The following is a 17,867-nucleotide window of genomic DNA, read 5'->3' on the forward strand; positions in this document are numbered from 1 at the left end:
TATGCCACTGTTAGATGTTCATCCATAATGAATAATCCAGTGATTGAGTTAGTTCCTTGTCTTTGGCTTTCCACTGTTTACAAGAGCAGGGAAGCATGAAATCGGCACCCCTGCTGTTCACACCACTCGCACCACTGCTTTATTAAAAAAACAAACACAATATTCGTTCATTGGCTTGTGGTTATTCAGTCTGGAAAAAGGATACTGCAGCATTCATGGAGGCATACGGATTTGGGGAGGGAAGGGGGTCTGGCTGTCCAGCCAGTCACTGCTCTTACAAGCCTGTCACCTTGTTTGTATGCTAAATATGAGAGAGAAATACCTAAAATAAAACTAAACTAATCATTAACTCTGTTTCTCTCTTAACTGGCTGTAGTTCTTAACCGTATTTATTAATACGACTTCGTAGCATTTGCAATACCAGTGGAATAACTAGCATCCGAGGTATGAACTTGATGTCTACATTCTTTGGTAACTTCTTGTACTTTTGAGATGAGGGGGGAAAGAGGGGTGAGCTGACATTGCCATTCCCTGTGCCGGTACAACACTGAGCCCACTGGAAGGGTATTCTCCACCTGCCAGAGTGGTGCTGATAACCTGATGTTGTTCTTTCCAAACTGCGATACATTTAAGTTTAGGGTTGAGTTCTTCCCACTCCATTTCTGTGCATCCCAGTTCACCAGCACACCTTTGCAGAAGAAGGCTCATTCAGGGCTCCGTGTGTACTCTCCCAGTGAATTTGGCAGTGTTGTTTCTATTTCAGCTTAATCTACAGCTCAGTTCTGCTGGCAAGGGGGTGCCAGGACCACGGAGACACAAAGCACACCTTTATCCATTGCAGCTGGGCCTTCAAAACTAACGTAGACAAAATGATATCTGCAGAAAAATGTTCCTGGTTCAAACGTGACTTAGGGATGTTAGCTGAGCTGTTCCAGTACCAGATCTGTTTGCAGTGTAAGGTCTGGGGTTTTGCAAGTTGAGCCATGCAGGTGTCCTACAGGGATCTATATCAGCAGCTCCAGCTCTTAGGCACAGACTTTATCATAAGGCCACCATGTTTTAGTGCAGGTAATTCCAGTTCCCTTCTCATGAGTTTGGGCAGCTGTTGAGATTTGCATGAATGCATTCATTTGTTAGGATAATCTGTCACCCCACTCACATGCCAAATGGATATCTGTTACGAAAGTGAGAAGCAGGTGTTGCTTAAGCCACCACATCAGGACAGACGTTATTTGGGACAGTGGCAGGGGAAGAATGAAACGGAACCAGAATTCACAGAAACCGATACCAACAGCTTTCAGGATTGCATCTTGACCACCAGAAGCATAGCTAGCTGGAGAGGAGATTCCTCTCTGTAGTAAAGATATGTGAGTAAAGATTAAATGAAACCTTTGCTGAGATGTTGTTAATTAGTAATAAAAGGGATGTCGCTATGTATGCCTTCAATAGAGAGAGAGGATCTAAGATGTGGAAATGACTTGGGTAACATGGGGCTGTTAAAATACATCACCTTCTTGGACACTAAAATGCTTGAATTGTGGACAAACTGAGAAATAAACGTGTGAAGATCTCATTTCTTCGGTGTGGTGGGACCCTTCTCCCTTTTGAAGGCAAACAGGCATGTTCCTTTGTTAGGAAGACCATGTGGGTTTCATTACCTGTCCAGCCATGGCATTTTATGGAGCACTCCACAAGGACCATCTGATACCCCACGTGAACGAAGGCTTTTGCTGTCTGGACATGCCTGTCAGATCCAGATTGGCTGGACGGGCACAACAGGCTGTGTTGGGGAACATGCTGCACCTGAGCTCTTGCCTTCCCCTGTGCCATGTGTAAACACAGTCGCAAGTAATCAAGTAGCTAATTCAATCCTTGCATGTAAAGTCAGACGTGTTCGAATATTGAGGCCAGGCAGCTATTTCAAGATCACAAGAGCTTTAAGTAGATGGTAAGACTGTGGTAGTAAGCTGGAGCAGACTGCTAGTGTGCATCTTAGTGTTCTCGTTCTGCTACCGTAGGAATGACAGACCTTTCTTTACTATTGCTAACTAATGGGGGGGAATGAATAGCAGCTAACCAAGTATTGGTGTCAGCTTTGTTAAACAGCTAGAAAGAAGGGGAATTAACTAAGCTACTACAAGACAGTAGTCTAGCAACAATTAGCATGAACCTTGTTAAACATTTTAAGAACATTAATGAGCTCACCTAGAGACCTGAATTGTCATTTCATACCTGCTTCTTTTCCAGTGGGATCATATTTAATAGAAATAAAATGTGATAATAATAACCTTAAACTGTCTTTTTAAGGGTAGAATATTGGATTTTATGACTTCTGAGGAAATATATTGGCAATACTCTTTGGCTTTTGATTGCTAGTGAGAACACCAACACCATCTAACTTAGATAAGTATGAACTTGAATTCCAGGTTCCCGTGGGTTTTGTGGGATTGAACTCTCACTTTTGTTCTCCCAACCCTCCTTTTCCGTTTCACTTTCAGGACTGTTGAGATGATCCCATTTGTAGGATTTTTCCAAAGACTAAATAAAAAAGGAATTTGAACAATGACCCCAACTTTTAATTAAAGCCAGTTACTTAAAGCACCCCAAAATATTTTGTGACTTAATTTCCATTTAATTTGAGTATAGACTTTTAAAAAAGAAATCACAATACCATTATAAAAACAGCTTTTGCAGCCAACACTGACTATCTAGGGAGCTGTCTTGCCAAGACTGAGAGCTTCACTAGACCGTGTATGTTTGCATAATCAAAGTATTAACAAGACGGTATCCCATTCTGGAGCTATTTCCATGTAGTCTGTGGCTGCCACTGCTGTTTGTTCCCAGAAACTGTTGTGTTTTTTAATGTGTAAACTAGCTAATTTGTTTTTACATTGCTTCTGTTGTGTTTTAGGGGATTAGTTTTAAACAAAACTCCCCTCCACATTTTTCAGTTTAGGGCTTCTGGAAGGGGATGACTTGCCAAATACACAACAGACTGGCAAAAAATGAACTTCTGTGTGTGGTCAGTTTCAAATGAAATATAAATGGTACAACATTATAGTTAAAATATTTTAAAACTTCCAATACTCTTGAGAGTTTCCCTTTTTTTTATTCTTGAACAAATTAAACCTGATACATTTAACCCATGTTTTATTGGGAAAATGGGGCTCAGAGTCTGAGGAAAGTAAATTGGAAGATTGAGCATGGAAGGAGCAATAACATACAAACCCTTGGCTCTTCTGTAAGTGTGCTGGAAGATGGGGGAAGCTTTTGCAAAGGTCACTACTGAATAGCAAACGGCTGACATGCTTAAATGTTTATCTTACAGCTCGCTCTGCTTCTTATATATGACCTGCGAGAAGTGTTCTTGCACTTCTGAGGTTTTTGTTTGTTTGTTATATAAAGTAGGTCTGTCTGAAAGTAGAATTCCTTTTTTTCTTTTTAAATCTTACAAAACACAGCAACACAGACTCTTATACTGCTGAGCTGTTCTTCAAGGACTCCTGCAAACTCAAGAGTCCTGCGATTCTCAGGAATCCATTACTTGCTCAGTCATCTGGTGTGTTTTCAGGATCACCCAGATTTGAACTGCTGTTCCTCCTAGTACAGGGACAGCAGTACCACCATGCTTTTTAGAAAAGCTGCTCTTATTTTATTTATAGAAAAGCAAAAAAACCCTGCAATTTTCCTCCTCCTCTCCATACAGATTTTCTTATCCTTAAAGAAACATAAATACCTTTCTGAGCTGCAAACTAGCCAACAGCTCTGAAGGCTACACCTTCCAGAGCACTGCTTATTGTGTGCAGTGTTAAACAATACGGGAGAGACAGCAGTGAAACTTCTGCAGTAGGTTTTAGGTTGCTGTAGGCTGAAGAAATTCATTGCTTTGTTTCTCTGAAGCCAATATTTTCCAAAGCTGTTAAACTAACAAGCCACTTCTACAAGATGCAACATGTCCTTGGGAAGGAACATGTTGGAAGATGTCTACAGAGCACTCCTCTCGTTAATGGCCAGCTTGCAACAGCTTCGGCCCACTGTGTTAGCGTTGTACGTGCATGATTCAGCTCTCCATTGCCGATTAAAAAGGGACAATTATCCTAAATCTGGCCCATTGCAAGGAAGCTGCAGGAACTTATTCTCTGTTTGGGATCTTCATGTATTAGCTGAAAGCAAAATGACAGCTTGGGCCTCTGATCTGGGTCTGTCATGTGCACTTTGTCCAGCAACCTGCAGAGTAGGAGCCAAGCCATCTTCCTGCTGCCTCTCCTGGTGGGAGGTACTTTGGATTGAGCCCTGGATTTCCAGTCCTTTGACACAACTAACCCACCTCAGCAGACCTCACCTCAAGCAAGGGCTTAACTGATCTCCTCAGTGGACAGGGCCACTTGATCAGAAGAAAACATTCTTGAGGAGCTCTGCTAAACAGCATCAGCCTGTGCTGTTGCTTCTGTAATTCAGCATGTCTGTCTTCCTCCGCTAGAAGTCCCTGAGAAAACTACATCTCCCAGCGAATTAATCTGCAGAGCCTCTTTCAGCTCTTCTTCCCGTGAGAGGTTTCAGGCAAAGCTGTGAACAACCTCTGACACCTTTTCTTCTTAGGAGAGCCTCTCCAGTGCTGTGAGGTCTCTTGCCTGCCAGCCTCGCTGCTCAGCTGCTGTGCTGTCGCCTGCAACCCGCCTGTCTGACATTGCTTTCCAAATGTTTTTCAGGTTGTCCTTACGTGATCTGTTGTGCTGTTTTCCTGTTTACTTCTGCAGCCCTCTGTTGTATTCAAGCCGTGTAGTTAAGTCAGGAAATTCTACACCTAATATGCAGTAATTTCCCTTCGCTGACCCAGTTGCTTGTAGAGCTTTGTGAAATAGATGCACTTCAGCACTCGGTGCGCTGCGTCTGCGCTGCCTGTCGCAATCGCACAGCGTAACGTGAGCGGTTTTATCGCAGGAGGAGAGGCAAACCTTCCATGCTTTTTGTTAAACCATCCGTGGAGGTCTGACACTCAAGCTCCGGTGAGCCTTGCTGCAGCACCACGAGGTGTTGCCAGTGCTGGAGCAGGAGCTGAGAGGAACACATGCTGTGCTCTCCTCCTCTGCCCGCACCAGCACCTGCTGCCCCATCCTCCTCCTCACCTTCACCTTTGAGACGCCGCACTTTGCACTGGCGCACATTGGGTTCTGCTGCCTCTGCTGCAAGAGGGTCACCTTTGGCAGAGGAGTGGGGACAGGGAGCTGGGACCGTTTTGCTTTGAATCGGTGTGCCGCGGCTTGCCAAGGCGCGGTGGTGTGGTGGGAGGAGGATCTGGAAGGAAACATGACTTGTGTACCCAGGGCTCTGACTGCCTCCACCTGTGGAGAAAATCAAATCGTTTTCTTAGGAGTGTTGCCTGAAGACTTTGAGCCCCTCTTTTTGCTAACCCTTCCCTGTGGCTAATACCCATTTTAAAAAATGAAAGGTGTAAATTTAACATTTCAAAACCTGTCTGGTATCCAGTATTCTACCCTTAAAAGCTTTTCACGATCAAGATTAGAATCATCAGTCCATCTTGATGGTTTTAATATGTGGTCGAGAAGTTACCCGTCTTACGCTGGCATCCAGTCACGTCATTCCCCATAATCTTTCTCTTGTTTTTTTTTAGCCTTGTTGTTCATAATTTCCTTTCCAAGTGTTTCTTTATTTGAAATGCCATTTATATTTTGTTGCCTTTTTTTTCCAGCACATCTTACATCTTTGTTTTTGTTTTGTTTTTAATCTTATTTCTGGCGTTTTCCATCGCTCTGTGGCCATGATTGTGGATGTGTTTTGGTTTTTGCCTGCCTTGCTGTTCTCTCGCTGCACTCCCTAGATCCCTGTTGCACAGTCCTCTGTCATGGATGACATTGAGGAGTGGCTCAGTACCGACTTGGTGAGACTCTTTATATTTTCATTTTTCACATGGGCAATAGCACTTGTTCGGATAACTTTCAATGCATTGCTGAGTTACTGGTACTTCTCATGATGGGAGGCAGTGAAACTTCCAAATCATATGGCTTATTTCCCTTTGAGGGGACTACCTAAGCAGGAGGAGATAGGGTCATGTTCAGCAATTCAGTCAAAACATTTTTTTTTAAGTTGTTTTATTTTCACTTCTCCACCTTAACATCACAGAATAGCATGTGTTCCAGAAATCGTGTGTTTCTGGTCCCCATATAGGGAAGCATTTAAACATGTGCTGAAGTTTACCCGTGTTCTCCACTGGACTTAAAAGCACATGTTTAAGGCTGCATTAGCTTTGACAGGATCTAAGTACGTGCTTATGTTGAGGCATACTTTTAAGAGATGCTGGATTGGGGCTTAGATTCCTTTCAAATCGAGATGTCTTTGTTAAATTGGTGAGCAATCTTGACATGTTTCATAATAGATAATAAAAATTTATAACAGTCTCTCTTCAATGTTAATAACTTTCAGTTTCTCCTAAATTATTATTGTCTGGTAATTATTAAACAAACGAACAAAAGACAGAACTAAAAGTAGCTTTTCCTTCACTCTGGAGTTTGTTTTGCTGTACCAATACGCGTTTGGTTTAAGCAACGGTACAGCTAGTACGCATTTATTCCAGTCTCTTTTTTTAATGTAAGCATCTGAATCAAATTAACCAAGTGCATTTTGGGGACGGGCGGTGGGTTGTGTTTCAGACTGTTCTTTTAAACATGGTTTTAGTGAACTGAACTGTTTCCTTGTGGTCAACATATCCCTAAGTATCATCTCCTTCCATTACTTCTTAGGACTTCAGATATTGTCCCTAGATAACTCCCTACTCCTTAAGGTCTCCTCCAGCCCCCGGCTGTTGCCTGCTCGACTTGGAGTTGGGAGCTGCGGGATTCAGGCTCCTCTCCCCGGCTCTGGCAGCGGTGCATCAGGCACGCTCTGGCACGTCAGCCCTCCGCTCCAGCACCCGAGGAGCTGACTGTACTGAAAGGAAGAAAATGCTCCTGCTCTCCAAAGTCTAAGAAGTGCTTAAACAGATTCTGGGTTTCAGTGTTCAAGTTTGGCAGACTGACTGGCTGTCTTTGAAATGTCACTGGTTTTCAGCTGCAGGTAGTTTTTTCAGGCCTTGGTACAGGCAGTTATTTTCAAATTTAGTTACAAACTGACCTCATTTTGTTAAAGAAATACAGTAAATGTAGCATGTCCACTCTGCTTAAACAATAAACTTTTGTCTTTGCCATTTAAATTAATTTAGCAGGAGAGAAGATCTTCTAGAGAGATATCAAGGTAGCTCTGTACAATTTTTATCCCCTAGATAGTCTTGCTCAAAAAAAGCAAAGCAGAGAAGTGCTGTGTAAATGCCTGAACAAGCCTGGGGATCTCACGCGCTGTGGCTGTGACTGTACTGGCTTCCCTTCTCCTGGGTACCTGGGTCCCCGTCCTGACCGTATGTGGGTGTAGCATAGAGATGCCCTCTGAGAAAGTTTGGACTGGATTTTTGGTTTTCACTCTGGGTTCCCCCTCTCCTTGTTTTGTTAATGGTTCATTTCAGTTCTCTGCTTCCCAGCTGAGGAAGTTACAGACTAGGTTAGCTAATGGTTATTTATTTCCTTACCCTTTTTGGGGTACATTGGAACAAACGGTACCTCTACATGTGAAGCAGTGGCTGCTGTGTGTACCTTTGGAAACCTCTGTGCAGTGGAAAGCTAGTAGATGCTAGGTGACATTAATTCTCAGCCATTGAAGACCTTTGTGAGGCCAGTCAGTATGTTCCCACTCTCCTGCTAGAGAAGCCAGGGTATGGACAAACACTTTCCTTTTTCAAAGGAGGTTCAACATGAGGTTTTCAAGTAGTGCTTTTGTCCATTTTTAACATCCTGATAGATTGACAAGGATGCCACATCCTTGGACTTCCTTATTAAAGCACTGTTGGAAATTCGCATATTGAAATGCGCACAGCTGGTAGAAATGCACTGACCCTCTGGCATCCCAGCCTTTGTATCTCATGGACGGACGCTAACTGCCCCTCAGTATCCTTCATCCAGCCCACCCGAGTCTTGTCTTTGTACAGCATGGACGCCAGGAAAGCTGCTATATTTTTGTGTGCAATCTAAAATGAACTCCCACAGGAGGAACGTTGGCCCCAAACTATTTTGCGGCATATGTCCTTTGTCAGCTAAAAGTGCATTTTATTTCAAGACACAATGCAAACCACAGTCCTGACTTTTTAAAGGACTGTGTGACAAAAGATAGCATCTTGTACAGCGTTTGTGTGACTCACGCAGCTCAGCTGTTCACTGGGCATACTGTCTGAAGTGGAAACAGCACTGGACTGCCATTCAGGTCCAACCAGGAAAGTTTAGCTATCCACCAGCAATCTTCAGAAGCATTTCTAGTGCTCGTCCTCTCGCTCTGCAGCGCAGTGAAATGTCAGTAACCATTGGCCTCCTGATGTGGGAGCCGAGAGATTTCCCCCGGTCGCCCTGCTCAAATAGTTAGCGTGTGGAAACAAGTGGTGGAAACTGTCCAGTTGCATTAAACGCATGTAGAGGATAATAGTGAAGGTGAAGCGCTGCCTGTATGTTCACACGCCTTTTTGTTCCAATTGCAGAAAGGAGACGAACTGGAAGAAGGAGTGACCAGTGAAGGTAAGCAGAGATGCCTGTGGCTATGAGCCGTTCTCAGGTTAGTGCGCAGAGTGAATTATCTGCTTTGATCCCTGCTGAGATGCTGACTTCTCCCAGCCTGATGTTCCCCAGCAAATGCTTCTGCACTCGGAAAAGCGGGAAGAGAGCATTTTAGAGCAAAAAGTTTGTATTTATAGTGTGAGGAGCCCTCCTGGCTCTAAGTGCTTTCCTGCCATCTTCTTGGCTGTGCACTGTGTTTGTGCCAGCAGGAATGTGTCCCTGAGCTGCTCAGCCCTTTGGAATGATGTTTCCCTGCTTCTGTTGCAGCCGATGGCCTAGCATGGGTTTGATTCCCTCTGCTGCCTGAGCTAGGGTGTCTCAAAGGACACCTGTACCCTTTCCTGAGGAAGTCAGGCTGTACAAGTATGTGTGCCTGTGAATGCAGCCCGACGGCACATCAAGCACTGCAGTTTCAGACCCTGCTAACCTCTGTACCCAGGGCTGAACATACAGTCCCAGTTCTTACCTGTCTTCCTTCTTTTTTTGCATTGCAGAGTTTGACAAATTTTTAGAAGAGCGAGCCAAAGCAGCGGAGATGGTTCCCAATCTGCCATCCCCTCCCCTGGAAGCCCCCACCCCTCCGACAAATCCTTCCAGCAGGAAAAAGCAAGAGCGCTCAGAGGATGCCCTCTTTGCACTGTGAATATTGCTCTTAGCCGCCCTCCCACCCCCGTGCTCTGCTGGCGAATGTCGCTGTACGGCCACTTCGTCCTCTCACAGTACTTGGCTAACAACGACCCCCTTCCCCCCCATTTCATAGATTGCTTCTTCTTCCCCCCCTCCCCAAACAATCCACCCCCACAAGCTGACTCTTTCTATTTAAGTCCAACACTATTCCTGCCAGACCACAATTCTCCAGCACTCGCTTAATCCCCTCCTTCCTATCCCAGCTGCACAAAACCAGCTCTTGATGCTGAAAACCCCTTTAGAATGCATGAGTACGTCACACTGTGTTGAAACAAAAGCCCGGAGGGGAGAGAGCAGCCTTGCCCTTCAATTTATGTAGGGATCATCCTCTTCTGTAGGCAGGTCCTGCCAAGTAGACTGCTCTGTCGATCAGCATGTAATTGACTGAGCTGGAATGTTCAGAAGGAGTGTGTCTTTATTTTTAGATAAAATGTTAATGTATTGGCTTTCGTGTTGGATTCGACAGCAAGGAACAACTGTTCCCCTTTCAACATGTGCTTCACAAGTTAAAATCCTTTACTCTCCCACTCACACATCTCCTGGTACCATATGGTGGTCGCTTTTCCCCACTTTGTGCTGCATTTCGTATTCTAAATCTCACAGGGTATTTTTTCCTTGTGTTTTATCTGGGCTTGCTCTAATTTGAAAGCAGTCTGTTGGCCATGTCCAGTAGCTCTGGCAGTTGACAAGAATGAAAAATACTGAGCTACATGGATGCTGTAACGTTAGCGCATGAAGCATTTTGCTCTTTGAGAGAGCATTCTCACATGAGGACTTTTTCTAGCGTGTTTGCCTTTTAAGATAGCTAGGTTATTTTTTCCTTACCTTAGATTCCTTCTTTGGTGACTGTAGAGCTCTGCATTTGTCTCAGCAGTTGTAAATAACATCCATGCAGATGGATGGGACTTGCTCATGGACTGGGTGTGAACTGAAGTTCCTGGATTCCCTGCCATGCCTGGTAGGATAGACATGCTGGTTCTTGGTGGTAGGTATGAGAAAAAGAGGCAAACCTCACAGAGGCTTGTACAAAAATGCCGAGGGAGATGGTTACTGGGGAGGGATTAGCCATGCATGCCTGTGCTGGAGGTGAAACTCCTCATTTCCTTCTAGGTTTGGGCCTGAGAAAGTGTTGGATGGTTGTGGCCGTTCTATTTGTAATTTTCGGAGTGTCCTTTGATACCTCTGCCCCTTTATTAACTCCCAGCTCCTACGGGGCTGCAGTCTCCCTCCTGTCTGTGCAAACAAGTTGCTCACCAGAGGCATGGCCGAGAGTGCTGCTCTTCCTGGAGCTGCCAGAAGGGATTCCAGCATGTGTGCCTGCCTTGCTGGGCTGACAAGCGGAGCTGGAGCAGGCAGCTCCAGCCATCGCTGCATCCCCCAGCATGTTCCTTGGTAGGAAGCCAGTGGCGCAAGATGGCAGGATCAAAGAGAGAGCTGAACGCTGCATGGCAGGGAGAATCTCCTGTCCTGACAGAAGGGAACTTTTATCAGATGAACGCCTATGCAGGCAGCAGCGCTCCAGCCCCTCTTCCTCGGGGTGCTTGTTGTCTTAGGCAACCAGCCACTTTGTTCTGACTTGGCATGTCTGAGCTTCCCAGAATGCTGATGTGTGTGTTGAGCTCTATCACAAGTTGTTCTAGACCAAGAAGCCGTGCTATAAACAGCTGATGTGAAAGCGATAGAAGCTTTTATCTGAGCACAGTTATTTCGGCTCATAACATACTCTCTAGGGTACGCCACGCTTTGGTAGGTTGTGACACATAAAACCTTTTACCAAATGGCCCAATTGCAGCACCAATGGTCTTTGAGATCGGTCGCATTAATCTTGGGAGGGAAGCGCTGTTTGGTGCAGGATTTCCAGGCCATCCCAGGTCAGATGTCGCTCTGTGCTGTCCCTGCTCATCCTCTCCCCTGTCCTGCCCTGCCTGCATCCTCTTCCAAGATCTCTCTTTAGGTAGCTGGGCCCAGGCACGGCTGCCCTGCCACCCCCCAGCGCTGACTTGTCACCTCGTCGCTGCTCTGTAGTTCACTGCTCCCTGTCAGCTCTGTGCTGTGCAGAAAGTAGCATGGCTTGCAAGTGGAGAGGGAAAATCAGCGTAAGGACGGAGATAGCTTGGGGGTCAAGCTGTCTCTTCTCCACACTTGCTTCTTCTATGTGGGTCTGCAGAGGGTGTCTCTCCATTTCACCTCTGTGGCTAATGGAAAGTGCCAGGACGGTCTGCCTTTGTTGCACACACGTGCTGCTGCTCTCGCCCACTGCCCTCGCTCTTTAGCACAAGGTGAGCCCGATGCTCCGATACTGCCTGCCAGACACCCTACTGCCGGCTGCGGCCAGACCCTGCCTTGCTGCAGCACGTCAGATGTGGCCACCGGCTCCCAGAAACCTGAGGAAACTTCTGTTATGACGCTGATTTGATTTCAGACGGTGTCTGGTGATTGCCTGAGCAGTCTTGCCAGCACAGAATGAATTGTTGGTATTCCTGTCAATGCAAAAAGCTCCGTGGGTGTTTTAAGTGTGTATTTTCTCTTCTAAATCCTTGAAACACATTGACCCTGTAAATGGCCACATCAGGTGATTCTAAGCATGTTAATCCAGCTTCCCTGCCAAGCCGGAGGAGATAATCACATTGCTCAAGCGTGGGGACATTGTCAAATGATGCTGAGTGGCAAGGATATCAGCGGTGCTGTCACCAAGCCCCCCTGCGGAGTCCCACTGCTGTGGATTTGCTGGCCCTTTTTCCCCCCACCCCTAAGCGAAAAGAGGGGGGTGGGGGGAGCGTGCTGTTAACACTGCTTCTTTCTGTCATGCTAAACCTGTCCTGGGACTTCCAAGTTGTTGCTTTAGAGAGAATCTGGTCCCTTTCAGGAAGATCTCACAGAGCTGTCGGTGACTGCTTGCTCCAACCAGGCAGGAAAAGAGATGAAACAAGAAGACTGGGGCTGAGGGGAGATAAGGAGCATGTGTCGGCACAGCTCAAGGGACTGTCTTGTGCGCTTGCAACCTCAGGCACTCCATGGTCCCCACTGACACCCCACATTATCCGCTGGAAAGCAAGGGCACTGTTTGCAGGGGGTGGCAGGTGCTGTTGGCACAAGCAGTGGCTTTGCTGGAAGTAGGACAGTACTCAGGAGATGGCTTCCTTGGGGGGTGTGCGCTCAGCCTGGCAATGGCTAAACGTCCTTTTGGTGGGACCCTTGATGGGTCTGGTAAAAGTGCAGCCTTGCCGTGAGTTAAATTTGGAGCCCAAATCCACCAGATGTGGCTCTCACGGGCTGAGTACGCAGAGGGCTGGAAGCACCGAAGGGGACAGAGTGTGTGGCAGAACGGATGGTTTAGCCCAAACCTTTGTTAACAAATGTAAGAGCTACGCTAGAGCTTCCCTAATATCCTGTATCAGGATCTCTCATCTTCCCTGTCCTCTTGTGGTCTGCAGAAAACCTGAGCGGTGGAAACTGGGGGAAAGGGAAGGGGTTTTTCACTTCAGAAGACCTCCACCTCGATTTATTCTTCCTTCGCTTTCACTCTAAGTGCTTCCTCTGTGCAAGTGGGCAGAGGACTTGCGTGGCTCCGACGCTCATGAGAAGAGGGGATGGAGCTGCAGCCTGATCCACTTCCCATAAGAAATAACATCCCAATGCTTTCTAGGCATATAAGGAATCACAGCTTGAGATGCAATGACACTAAGTTATTATTGAGGTCCTTTGTAAGTTCTAATCATACCCTGTTCTAGGTTAAAATATTTATTTTGTCAATATATTTTCTTTCCAGTGTGTTTTTTAACCTCTTCTGTTAACCCTTCATGTGCTGAGATGTAAGAAATGAATGGTTTCTATTTAAATATATTCTTTCGGGTTTTTTAATTGTTATGTGTAGATTTCAGCTGCATCTTTGGCAGGTGTAATAGATAACAATGTGCTGTACAGACATTTAGGGTGTTTAGTATGTAGGTAAGGCTCATAGGAGAATTGCTCATAAAAACGTAGCACGGTGTCTCTTAAAAGGAACAGCATAAATGCAGAGACTGGTCCTCACTGGGACCCTCACGTAGCCTCCAACATACCTTTCCCCTTCCGATTATCACAGCCTCCATCTTGGAAACGCGCTGATCAAATCAGCCCTGCCATTTCTAGGGATGTTTTTACGCCTCCAAGCTGAAGAAGGATTTTAGTGGGGGTTTCCATTCGTTTGACTTCGTTTGGCTTGTTTCTTTAATGGGATATGTTGGCTGTTTCCACTTTTAAATGGAGGACAGAGCTGGCTGTGGTGGCGAGATGTTTCCCTCCAGTGGTGGAAGAACAGATCCGGGTGGTGGTTTCAGACCCAGGGCAGCGGTGAGGGTCCCTCTCCATAAGCTGCCGCGGGAGGTGGGCCCACGCTCCCCCAGCACCCCCGCCAACACAACAGCCTGTTCTGTTCCTCTCCATTCAATGCTCTCCTGCTCTCACCCACGAGGACAGGACACGCAGACCAGGAGAGCAAACACAGCAGCATTTTCAACAGTCTTTTTCGTCCGATGAGTTGTCAAGTCTCTTGCGGCTGCTGGGAGTCCTGTGGAGTGGGAACTGCTTGTGCTATCTCCATCCCCAGGCCAGCCTCATCCAGCTCAGTCATTGTTTACCTCCTAAATGCTAACCACAAGGCTTGCGGAGCCTACCCTGGAAAAAAACAGCTCAGGACAGTTATTTTTATGGAAATAATGAAGCAGGAAATCAGTGAGCGGATTTATAGCCTTCGTGGAGGTAACCCTTCAGCTGCTGGGGGCACCCACCCGCCCTTGCCCACCAGCAGAGGAGAGGAGGCAGGAATCCCCTTACCAGGTTGCCCAGAGGCGTTGCCGGTGCCCACGCAGCACCTTCCACTCATTCCTCCCAAACTGCAGCCTCCGGCACGGGCTGCGCCTGCCCACTCCGTCCCCGGGCTGCCAGCCCCAGCCTCCCGCACCCTGCCCAGGTTGCTCCTCCATCCCAGAGAGAGCCGAGGCTGCATTTCACCGAGAGCCGGTTGGCTTTTGAGCCGCAGCGAGCTCCGGTGCTGGTTCTCTTTAGCCCATGGCAAACCTACGCCAAACTTCCCACCCTGCCCTGTGTTTTTATGAGTACGAGCTCCTCATTCTGTACATGTTATTATAAGCTATTGTTAACCCTACAAATGTAACCTGTGTAATAGCTTCTCTGTATATTACAGCTGTAGGCTTTCCAGATAAAAGTGGATAATATTTATTTACTGAAGATATTGGGTATTTTTTTGTTTGGGAATGGGGTAGGGGGAGACGGGGGACATAACTGTTTAAAGACATTGGCTATGTAAAGAGAAACAAAATACACAACAAGCAAAGAAACCCAACACTAAAATGTTGCTGTATTCACGTAGAAAGTGTTTACGTTAAGGAAGATACAACTGTATTAATCTGCCATTGTTTAACTTGCTCCAGAAATCATCTCTACTTTGGTTCCTGCATGTGAGATACTCCAATAAATACACTACTGGTGTGACCTGGAGGATGGTATCCGTCTGTCTCTCAGGTGGTGTCTTGCTCTGCTTCCTGCCTGGCCTGAACACACGGTACGAGTGAGTGCGAGAGGCACGCGTGGGCTGCAGCTGCTGTTGGGTGCCCAGCAGATGTCGAAACACGACGCAGGCTTTTGGGAATCCTGTTTCTTCCAAATGACAGAGGCCCAGATATTCTCACCAGTAGAAGGATTGTCCCCCGTGGGAGATGCTCTTTGTGTCTTTACGTGGGTCTTGCTGTGCGTGGTGGTGCGTTGCCACTGCTGGTAAATTCCTCACTAAATCTTTGGCACGTCTTTTGTGGCTGACATCAGACAGGCACACAGGTGACAACCTTGGTGCTTGGTGGGACACCTGCCTGCCTTGCAGGGCTTGCCAGATGGTCCTCAGAGGGTAACTTTGGATCGCCTGCCTCGGTGACCTAGAAAGTGACGGGTAAGGAGCCATTGTGCACTGCAATGCAATTAATGTTCCCAGCCCGATGCAATGGGCAACTTTTCCTGACTCATCGGCCGGGAATTTACTCCAACATCCTCATTTATGATGGTGGTTGTGAAGGGTAGAGAAGGAAGAGTAGCCATCTAAGAACCCCGGAGAAGTGACATGGCATTGCTTTGGCCAAAAAATGAACCACTTTCTCAGAATGGTGCCCTCCTTCTTGCATGTGGAGATGAAAACTAATGGCCTGTGGTTTAAAAGCTGTTTTGGAGGAAGGGGTGTATGTGGAACAGCTTGAAAGGTGGGTTTCTTCTCCTTGGAACTGCAGATTAGCATGCATTAAATCCAGCTCTGCCCCGGCTTGTTTACCATCACACTGATCATGTGCCTGACTCTGTGTCGGATATATTCGGGTAGGTTCACGGCCTGGCTCTGTTGAGAAAGGTGCGGAGCCACCGCTGTCCTGACAGAGCAGAAATTGCACAAAAAGCACTGGGTCATAAGTTTCCAGCGCTGTGCAGGAGGAATGCTGCCAGAGCGGGGGCTGCTGCCAGAGCAGGGGGCTGCAACACACCGTCTTCTGCAGCCCCATGGTTAAACGCTTGAGGCAAAGTTCCCTCTAACCCCAAATTCTGTCTCCAAGAGTGCAAGAGCAGGACAAGCGTGTGGGGTCATTTCACAGGCGTGCCCCCCCCCCCCCCCCAGCCTCCAGGTGCTGGTGAAACCTGGATCCCCAAACCAAGCGTGGCTTCCCTGGGTTTGTGAACCCTGATGGGCTTTTTGTCTCCAAACCTGCCTGTGCTCCCGCAGAGACCGTGCAAGATCCCGGCATGGGCTGGGGCTGCCACACATCGCTGCCCTCCACCGCTGGCTGCTGAGTCCGGTACGGGACTGAGCCTTGGCCGGGGTGCGTGTCACTGCTTTTCAGCGTTGGGCACCCAGTTTGGATCCCAGTGTGAATGGGAAGTGGCCACACGTGCGTTTGCCTTTCCCATTTCACCTCGGGGTAAATAAACCCCTGAGCAGGGGCTGTGCGGCATGCTGGAGTGCCACTGGGCCTGGCTGCATGTTTACCCAAGCTGTAGCTCAGGAAGGGATAGTTGACAAAGCAGAGTTACAGGTAGTGAAGGAGAGAAGAGCCTTTGAATCTGTTTGCAACACGAATTAATGATTAACGCTGCGCTCTGCCATAGCAAACCAAACCCCCGGAGCAGGAGGGATGCTGAAATGGGGCATGTCAGTGAAGCCCTGAGCGGTCAGGGCTGCTTTCAGCACAGGGTTCAGGTGTGCCGGCAAGCGGCAAACGTCCGGGAACTTGCGTCTGGCTGGGCACAGCGTTTCGGGGGGAGCCCACCTGGCTGAGCGAGGGGGCAGCGGGATGGGGGATGCTCCACGCAGGGTGCCTGAGGCTGCGGCATTTGGGCTCTGCAGCTGAAGCACAGCAACGTCCCGCAGCCTGTCCCTGTTGCTGCCACCCATGTGGCTCGGGGTGGTGCTCCACGCTGCCGGCGAGCCCTATGCAGCCGCCCGAGCCCGCTGCAGCCGTGCGAGCCTGCCCGGCCGGCTCGGCAGCCAGAGCCCAACCGTCTCGGGGCCGGTTTGTTTTCTGTCTCATCCCTGCGGTTTCCTCCCAGCCTGTGCTCAGGAAAACGTCTCAGCGACTCTGGAGCAACCACGTGGCCCCGCTGCCATCCCCGCAGGACCGACATGATGTAATCGCGGGCCCTGAGCCGTGATGCAGAATCACTCCACTCCGGGCCGCTGCGCTTATTGGCTGCGTGGCCCTGGTCCTACAGGCGGGGTTTTCCCTACCCCGCAACCAAGCTTACCCCGGGGAGCCCCACCCCGCGTGGCATCCATCGGCCTCCAAACCCATCCGTCCCACGGAGCTGCCGGGGTGCTTAATTCTTTCCCGTTGCACCGAGGATGCTGCTTGTTTGCTTCGGTCCCCCGGAACAGGAGAAAGCATCGTGTGTGGGTCCCCGGGGCGTGCAGACCCTCCGGCTCGGAGGGAGGCTTGGGGTCGGGAAAGGCATCCTGCAAAATCTGGCTTTGCCTGCACCTTGTGTGAAAATAAAGCCATGTTTATGCGTGTGATTTTCCCCCCTGCGTGTCTCATGGGGAAGGCTGTGTCCCAGGTCGCGTGGGTTATTAAAGGTGTGCGACCCTCATGTTTGTGCAAGGCTGCCCTAAAGCCTCGTGGGGCCCCGGCACATCCATCTCCCCAGCCCTGGACCCTGCCCTCCCCTCCTGCAGCACACGGACTGCTGCAAGTGCTTCCCTGGCAACGAAGGGAAACCTCCCGCTGCCACGGAGCCCGGCTTCTCCCCGGAATAAAAAAGTGGGGGGCAGCGCATGGTCCCCCTGAGCCGCCCCATGGCAGGTTGTGGATCTCTCATGGGTTTTTCTTCAGAAGCATTTCCTGCGGGTGAGAGATGGCCGAGCGGCTGCCAGTGGCCCGTGTGCGGGTGACGCTGCCCCAGCCACGGGTGCGGAGCCGAGCCAGGACTCCCAGGGCTCGTCCCCAGCTCGGGCACAGGTTAATGTCCCCGGCTTGGGGAGGCTCGAGTGGGCAGGAGGGTGCA

General features: G+C 48.4%; 1 protein-coding gene across 1 annotated transcript in view; it reads left to right on the forward strand.

The window, feature by feature from the left end:
* Positions 1-9,386, forward strand: part of TOM1L2 (target of myb1 like 2 membrane trafficking protein) — a gene marked incomplete at its 5' end in the record, with an annotated part of 53,262 nt that extends 43,876 nt beyond the window's left edge. Inside the window, 3 exons of the mRNA XM_082490357.1 lie at positions 5,840-5,899; positions 8,573-8,609; positions 9,143-9,386. Of these exons, the coding sequence (XP_082346483.1) occupies positions 5,840-5,899; positions 8,573-8,609; positions 9,143-9,291 (246 nt within the window). The 3' untranslated portion in view covers positions 9,292-9,386. The remainder of the gene's footprint in view (positions 1-5,839; positions 5,900-8,572; positions 8,610-9,142) is intronic.
* Between the last annotated feature and the right edge of the window lie 8,481 nt (positions 9,387-17,867).

Source organism: Vanellus vanellus, assembly GCF_965231255.1.
Source record: "Vanellus vanellus genome assembly, chromosome: 14".
Classification (NCBI taxonomy): domain Eukaryota; kingdom Metazoa; phylum Chordata; class Aves; order Charadriiformes; family Charadriidae; genus Vanellus; species Vanellus vanellus.